General features: G+C 38.2%; 1 protein-coding gene across 1 annotated transcript in view; it reads right to left on the reverse strand.

The window, feature by feature from the left end:
* LOC122540174 (complement C1q subcomponent subunit B-like) overlaps nucleotides 1-8091 on the reverse strand; it is a 52051-nt gene extending 43960 nt beyond the window's left edge. The window contains exon 1 of the mRNA XM_043675509.1: nucleotides 7968-8091. Coding sequence (XP_043531444.1) covers nucleotides 7968-7972 — 5 coding nt within the window. The 5' untranslated portion in view covers nucleotides 7973-8091. The remainder of the gene's footprint in view (nucleotides 1-7967) is intronic.
* Nucleotides 8092-8779: the final 688 nt, after the last annotated feature.

Genomic DNA, 8779 nt, shown 5'->3' on the forward strand with positions numbered 1-8779 from the left:
TCCTTGGATGCTGCCTGACCTGCTGTGCTTTTCCAGCAACACATCTTCAGCGCTGATTTCATAAATGCAGGCACTTTGAATGTTTCATGCATTTGATTTGATTTGATTTATTCTTACCTCACACCAAGATACAGAAACAAGTATAGTTTTGCATACTATCCAGGCAAATCATACCTTACATAAGTATATTAGTGTAATAGAACAGAATTCAGAATATAGTGTTGCACCTACAGAGAATATGCAGAGCAAGATCAATTCTGATATAATGCAAGGTTGTTGATAAGTCTGATAACAGCAGGGAAGAAGCTGTTCTTGAATCTGTTGGTACATGTTTTGCATCTTCTGCCCAATGGAAGAGGGTGGGAAAGAGTATAACCAGGGTGGGAGAGGTCTTTGATTATGTTCCCGAGGCAGCAGGAGTTAATGGATGGAAGCCTAGATTTTGTTCACAATTCACTGTAACGTTTGCAGTCTCAGGCAGACCAGTTGCCATACCAAACTGTGCAGCATCTGGATTGGATGACTTCTATGGTGCATCTATAAAAATTGGTAAAACATTGGGGAGATGCCAAATTTCCTTAGCCATCTTCGAAATAGAAATATTTACTCTGAAGAAGCTCTCAACCATCTCCACCTCAGCACCATTGATATAGACAGGGCATGTCCTCCACCCCACTTACTGATGACAATGATCAGCTCCTTCACTTTGCTGACATTGAGGGAGAGAGTTTTAGTTTTACACCGTACCACTATGATGATTATCTTGCTTGTATACTCTGTCTCGTCCTTGTTTGAGATATGACTCACTACTGTGGTGTCATGAGGAACTTTTGTAAATGGAGTTAGAGCTGAATTTAGCCACACAGTTGTGACTTTACAAGAAATATAGTAAGGAGCTGAATACACAGCCTTGTAGTACACAAGTGTTGAAGATTATCATAATCTTTCTCAGAACTCACTATTTTCTGATTTGGAAGAATATTGTCTCTTTCTTGAGGATTGTTAACTTTGATTCTGATCTGTGGATCATTTCCTTACTGGAAAATCTTTTATTTCTCAGATATCCTTCATAAATGATGTCATTCTTTGCAGAAAACGTAGTTAGTCCCTTACCTTAAATGAAGGACTCTTAATTATCGGAATTTACTTTCTGAACAATAGTTACTCTGTTGAAAGAAGCACTTGCATAAGTGATTCCTAGGCTCCTTGCTGACATACTTGTGTCATCGATAGCCATGGGCGAGGTGTCGGAAGACTAGAGGTTGGCTGACATGTAACCATTGTTTAAGAAAGGTGGTAAGGAAAAGCTAGGAACTGTAGACCAGTGAGCCTGATTTCAGTAATGGGCAAGTTGTTGGAGGGGACTTTGAGGGATAGGATTTACATAAATTTGGAAAGGCAAGGACTGATTAGCGATAGTCAACATGGTTTTATGCATGGGCTTCGGAAATTGTATCTCACTACTTGATTGAGTTTTTGAAGAAGTGACAAAGAGTATTGATTAAAGCAGGGTGGTGGACTTTGTCTATATTGTCTTCAGTAAGTTCCGCATGCTTGACTCATAAACAAGGATAGATGATATGGTGTACAGGAGAATTAGCCATTTGGATATAAGATTAGCTTGAAGGTAGGAGACAGAGGGTGCTGATGGAGAGTTGCATTTTGAACTGGAGGCCTGGGACCAGCAGTGTGCCACAAGGATCAGTGCTGGGTCCATTGATTATTGCCATTTATGTAAATGATTTGTATGTGAATACAGGAGGAATGGTTGGTCAGTTTGCTAATGACACCAAAATTGGTGGTGTAGTGGACAGCAAAGACGGTTACTCAGAGTAAAATGGGAGCTTGATCAGATAGATTGATGGACAGAGGAGTGGCAGATGGAGTTTAATTTCAATAAATGTGAGGTGCTACATTTTGGTAAGGCAAATCAGGGCAGGACTTACACACTTAATGGTAAGGTCCTGAGGAGAGTTTCCAAACAAAGAGTCCTTGGCCTGGAGATTCATGGTTCCTTGAAAGTGGAGTCTCAGGTAGACAGAATAGTGAAGAAGGTATTTCATACTCTAGCCTTTCTTAGTCAGTGCATTGAGTATAGGAGTTGGATGGTCATGTTGTGGTTATACAGGAGAATGGTTAGGCTACTTTTAGAATACTGTGCTCAATTCTGATCTCCTTGCTACAAGAAAGATCTTGTGAAACTTGAAAGGGTTCAGAAAAGATTTACAAGAACATTGCCAGGATTGGAGTGTTTGAACTAAAGGAAGAGGCTAGGAATGTTTTCCATGGAACGTTGGTGGCTGAGGGGTGATCTTATAGAAGTTTATAAAATCATCAATAGGGTGAACAATCAAGGCCTTTTTCCAAGGTAGCAGAGCGTAAAAATAGAGAGCATAGGTTTAAGGTGAGAGGGGAAAGATTTATAAGGGACCTAAGGGGTAACTTTTTCACACAGAGGATGATGCTTGTATGAAATGAATGGCCAGAGTAAGTGGTGGAGTCTGGTACAATTACAACATTTAAAGGCATCTGGATGGGTATACAAATAGGGAGGGTTTAATTATGGGCCATATGCCGGCAAATGGGATGAATTTAATTTAGGATATCTGGTTGGCATGGGCGAGTTACACTGAAAGGTCTATTTTTATGCTGTACATCTCTATGACTCTATGACTATGTGACTCTCTGACTTCTTTCCTTAGTTTCTGGATCAGGCTATCACTTTCTAATTGGGTTCCATGATGATTCAGCGAAACACCATGAAGTCATTTACTGGTCAACAATACTTCATTTTTGGACCAGTGTTTGGACAGCTCCTTGCCTTTGAACCAGTTATTGATTCCCTCCAATCTTTTTATTCAACTTGAGGTCAAAACATGTGTACAGGTTCATAAGTAAAATTGATCAATTGCAAACAGCATTCATCTTTTCAACGTGTTTCTATGTGTTGTAGTGTAATGTGTAGCATTCCTCTGCTTCTGACTATTATTCCAATTATGTTGTGTTCTTTTATTCTATTGGCTGTAATTTATATTTCTTCAAAATGGAAACTGGTTTGTAGGACAGTAACACTCATTCATATTTGGAGATAGTGAGGACTGCAGATGCTGGAAAGTCAGAGTTGATGAAATATGAAGCTGGAAAAAAAGAATAGCAGGTCTGAACAGCATCAGAGGAGCAGGACAATCAATGTTTCAGGTAGGACCCTTCATCTGGACTGAAATGTCAACTCTCCTGTTCCTCTGATGCTGCTGTGCTTTTTCCAGTCCCCCACTTTTTCAAACTCATTTATATGTCAAGCACTAAATGAACAGGATGTCCATTTATGTGGACAAATTCTATGTCTTCTGCTTCATCTAGATGTCTCAAGTATTCTCTCCAATAGAGGCAGATTGTCAAATGTAGGCATCTGCTCTAATAGGAGGGTGTGTTCTACTCTATAGACTTTTTTAGGTATGTGATTATCAATTCAATTGATCTTCTGAAGCTGTGTCTTACTTCTATACTTTGGCTGGAAATGACCTAGAGTTTTACAAATAATGCATTCCTTTGTGACAGTTTCAGATTGTGCCTGTGAGATCTTGTTACATAACATTGGGTTTTACAATCTGTGATTTGGCTTTTTCTCAGCATTGGCTTGTTACACGACTCTTTACTGAACTTGTATCTTATAAACTGAATAGAATCTGATGTCTTCATGAGGTAGTGTTGATCTCTTTTCAGGAGGTTCTGCAGCACTTTCTGCTTTTAGCACAATGTGAGTGGCTTTCTTCAAAATTAACTTTTCTTCAGACTGTAAGAAATCTGACAAGATGTCATCAAAACTCCCAACAGTAATTTTGGCTCTATGATTCTGATTTATTCAGTTATCATTGATTTATAACAACAAGATGAAATCTATCTTTAGATTCTCTTGAAAGCTGAATATGTTTACTGAATTTTACTAAGTCAAGCATTGTACTTATTCTTAAGTTGAACTAATTATCATAAGCTTTCAGAATGTCCTCAAAAGTTTCCTTGCTGTCTTGACAGTTAATAACACCATGTACAATTGGGCCCATTGAATATATTAGTGTATTTAATTAGCCAGATTCAATCTTCATGGAATCATAGAGTCAAAGAGTTATACAACATGGAAACAGATTCTCCAGTCCAACTTGTCCATGCTGACCAGATAGCCGAAACTGATCTAGTCCCATTTTCCAGCAGTTGGCCTATATCCCTCTAAACCCTTCCTATTCATGTACCCATCCAGGTGCCTTTTAAATGATGTAATTTTACCTGCCGCCAGGTACAATTTATATTTTCCTGCCTTTCAGTGTATACTTTGATCTACACAATTTTATTTCATGTGTATCTGCACTTGATCCATAGCCTATGATGCCCAGACATTTTAAGTGTTCATCCAGATGTTTTTTAAATGTTGTGAGAGTTCCTGTTTCCACCACTCTATCAATCAGCATGTTCCACATTTCTACCACCCTCTAAGTGAAAACAAACGTTTGTCATTTCCCCTGTAAATCATTTAGTCCTGATCATAAGCCTGTGCTCTCTGACCTTAGACACGTCTGCTATGGGGAAAAGATTCTTGCCATCTAGCATATCTGTCAGATTCTCCCCTCATGTTCCAGGGAAAGCAAATTCAGTCCATCAAGTCTCTCTTCATAACATCCACATCCAAATCATTTATGTATGTAACAAACTGCAAAGGTCACAGCACTGTCCTCTGTGGATACCACTGGTCACAGGCTTCCAATCATAAAAACCAATATTCAACTTACAAGCCAATTTTGGATCTAGTTTTCCAACTTGCTGTGGTTCCCACAGGCTCTTATCTTTCCATGTAGAACCTTGTCAAAAACATTACTGAAGTCCATGTATACCATATAAACTGCACTACCCTCATCAATATAGATAATCACCTTTCAACAAAAGACAATTAAATCAGTCACACAGGATCTCCCTTCAACAAAGTTATGCTGACTATCCTGATCAATCCCTGCCTTTCCAAGTGTTGATTAATATTCTTCTGTTAGACCTTTTTTCAATATGGTTCTTTAAATTTGCTATTTTCAGCTTAAATAAATTCTGATGCCATGCCAACTCTGTAGCCTCTGTCTTAATTTGACTTTCTAACCCTTTAATTGTTTCTTTAAGCTGCATCTTGTGGAGCACAGTGTTGACGGTGGAGATGCTCATTGCAAGAGGTAAGAAGTCTCTCTTACACTCCCTTGTCTTCCTTTTTTGGTCTTCACATCATTTTTTATAAAGATATTCCCTTAGGTATCCCTGACTTTACCTCTCGGAGCCTTCAGTCGCTTCTTGAAGAGTGTCTTTCACTAAGCCCTGTGACCTTTCTACAAGTAGCTGATTTTCCCTCTTTTTCTTAGCCCACAATCCTGCCCCAATACTTCTTATCATGTTCTGAATGGAAGCCTCTCACACATACTCTTCTGTGGCTACAAAATTTACTTGTGAAGCTCCAAGGGTACAGTTGAAAGTACAAGAGAAACCAGGCTCAGATGACTATTTCAACCCAACTATGAACAAAGATATCCCTCAAGAACTGCATGTGGATGTTGTTGAACCTGAATTTGAAGATCATCTCCACAGTAATCTCATATTTTTTTAGTCGTAGCTGAGCAGAGCAGATTCAGCAAATGATGCCAGATGATATCCAGCTGCAACAGCTCAAGAACATTGTTATCTAGAGTCCTGACAAACCCCTCAACAAATGCGTTTTTTGCAGTCATTCTGGGATGACATATGACTCCCTAGGAATGTAATTTTCAATGGTAAACAAGTGACTATTCCACAAGCTCTATATTAAGATATGTTTGATCATAATAAATAGGTTATGTTGGCATTGAGAAAAACCAACGGACAGGCATATGATTCAATCTATTGATTGGGCATTAAGAAGGACATTGATCAACTGTTCGAGTCATATCATACATACCATCAATTGACAGAAACTGATTTTCCATAAAAATTCCTTCGGTGCTGTGCTGCAAAATACAGCTAGTGTTTTCTATGTCCAAGGATATGACCACATGCTGGACACTGACCATTTCATAAGATTTCTTTTTATGCGACAAATAAGGTATCTTGATTGTAACAGTTTGAGACTCATTAATCACCATATTCAGTAAATTTATTGTTCCTCAACAAAGTGTGCCTGATGAAAGTCCACAGTACAGTGGTGTACCCTCACAACTCATGCAGTAAATAAGGTAGTAGGTACATAACTTGCTTTCTTCTCTATATTCAATCTGATGATATTGCAGAAAGTTCGAGTAGTGAAGTCCACAATCAGCAAATACAAAGCTAACTATCAAGCATTTCAAATAGCTATGTTAAGTCTATGAGCTACTCATCTGAGCAATAGTTTACCCTCACTTGCAGGTCTCAATTTTAGATCCTCACAGTTACCCCCTCAACAACCATTACCACCTAACTCCATGTACACTATACATTATTGATAACAGGGCAGGAAATGTACAAGAGCATGATCATTGACCCTGTAAACATTTATCCCAACTTGAACCAGGTTAAAGCCTCAGAGTTAGACATTTTCAGATTAGTTCATGGCTTTGTAGATTAATACTACAACATTGTGTACAGCCCAGGTCATACAATATTGTTTTAGATGACAATCAAATCTTATGCTGAAATTGATGACTCATAAAGTCATACATGATCAATCATCAGTTTGTGTAGTGTAATGATTCTGATGCTGAAACTAACAGACCTACCAGTAACTGGACATCCATAATGCATCATACACATTTATCCAGAATGACAGACTTTGCACAGCTATGTCTTGATAATTGTATAAAGACTAGATGCAGTTAAATTACACTTGCCACGGTGTTATCTTAATGATAATGTCAATACATAATGCACATTTAGTCAGTTAACACATCTTTGGGTGCAGAGCTCAAAAGAACAGGCTCTAAGAAAAAACTCAGAATAGAAGCTTTGATCAAAGAGATGTGAAAGGATACATGTGCACAGAAAATCAAACGCTGTTCTATTGAAGGAATATTTGGCAGAAAGTCAAAAACAAACCATAGAACGAATGATGAATAAGAAACCTTCTCTCATTCCTCTAAAATTTACTATTCTGAAGTAGAAAACATCAGCTATCCAACCACTGATGGCATCACAGCTATTGGATCTGACTTTGTTTTATACTCTTTGGTTCACAATAAACTCAAGCAAAAGGCCCCAAAGGTATAACAAAAACACCATTTTGTCTTTTGTGTAATGGCTTTATTCTTGTTATCTGTAATTTATTGTTGATAACTTTATTTTTCTATCCCTAAAGGACCTTCAGTAATAACTTGTAGTAAAGTAACCCTTGATCTGTTTAAACACAGGTTCGGTTGATGGTCTACTTTGACTTAATTCATTACAAATTAAAAATTAAGCTTCACAATTGTTCCACAGTTCACTCACTATGTTGTGAACACAAGCTGGTTTTCTTGATAATTAGACCTGTGGATCTTGGACCTTTTTAATAGAAGCCTGGAGTAGAAAACTTACAGGAAACATACAGTGATCGCCCTCATATACTTGTTGAATTTTATCTGGAGTGTTATATTTAATTAAAGGCGCCACCCATTAGGAAATGTATGAACGTGTTAGAGAAGGAAAAGAGAAGATTCATGAGATTGAGGGTGGGTGAAATAAGTGGATATGGTGACAGCTGGGTATGGTAGAAGCTGAGTGCTGTATAAGCTAATGGTTCTGAAAGTGTTAATGCTGAAGTTACATTAAGTTCTACCCATTCTAACACATAGTCTGTGGGTGGAGAAGAAGTATTCTAGCATGATTCCTGGTGGGTACAGACATGTCTTCTCTGGCTCCTGATAGTCATGGTAACATATGCCTAACTAGTCAATGTAATTTGTACGTATTACACACTGCCTTTTTCAGAGAGCTCTGTGGAACAAAACAATTACCTCATTAGGAGTTCAAACTTCCTGGATAATTGCCATGGAGTTACTGCACCAGGATTTCCACAGAATTTTGATGTAGATCTTGCATCATACAGGTGGTCTTCGACAAACTGGAGACTGGAAGATTTGGTTCAGTGTCTGAAGCGATATAGTATGTAGGGTGGCAGTAGCTAAATTTCTCTTCCAGAGAGTTGACACAGACACACTTAGTTGAGTGGCCTCCTTCTGTACTGATCTACTCTATGATTTGTTCTATTATTTGAAAGTGCTGCCGAGTTATCTAACTAATGAGAACTGGGGCAGTTCAGTCATAGCGGTGAGCTGGATTGGCTACCTTTCATTGTTTGAAGCTACTGACTGTGATAGAGACGGTGAAATCATTGCATTGCCTCGTGTTCTACAGATTGAGTTATTATTGAGGCAAAATGTTTTTCCTTCTCCTTTAGACAATTCATGCAATATTTTGGCCAGGTCTCAGTTAGTCTATAATTTGTACAAGTGAAAACACTGAAGTCTGAGTTGGATCATATTGTACCTGTAATGATTATCTTAATTGACCAATTACTTGACCATGCAGAAAGTCTTTCAGTCCTTTTACCATGGGCTGAACAATATAAGCTGGCTTCAAACTGAGCCCAACCTTCTGCCAAAAAACATTTTGTTCAGTCAAAGCTAATTGGGTGTAACCTGCTGTGACTCAATTGTCCTCAAACTCCTCTCAAAGTAGTATGTGTGGGAAACTAAATAGTTGATATTTGACAGTGAAATGCAAGAGATTCTCATGAAAAATGACAAGCTAATAAATAAAACTGATT

This window comes from Chiloscyllium plagiosum, chromosome 34 (genome assembly GCF_004010195.1).
Source record: "Chiloscyllium plagiosum isolate BGI_BamShark_2017 chromosome 34, ASM401019v2, whole genome shotgun sequence".
Lineage (NCBI taxonomy): Eukaryota > Metazoa > Chordata > Chondrichthyes > Orectolobiformes > Hemiscylliidae > Chiloscyllium > Chiloscyllium plagiosum.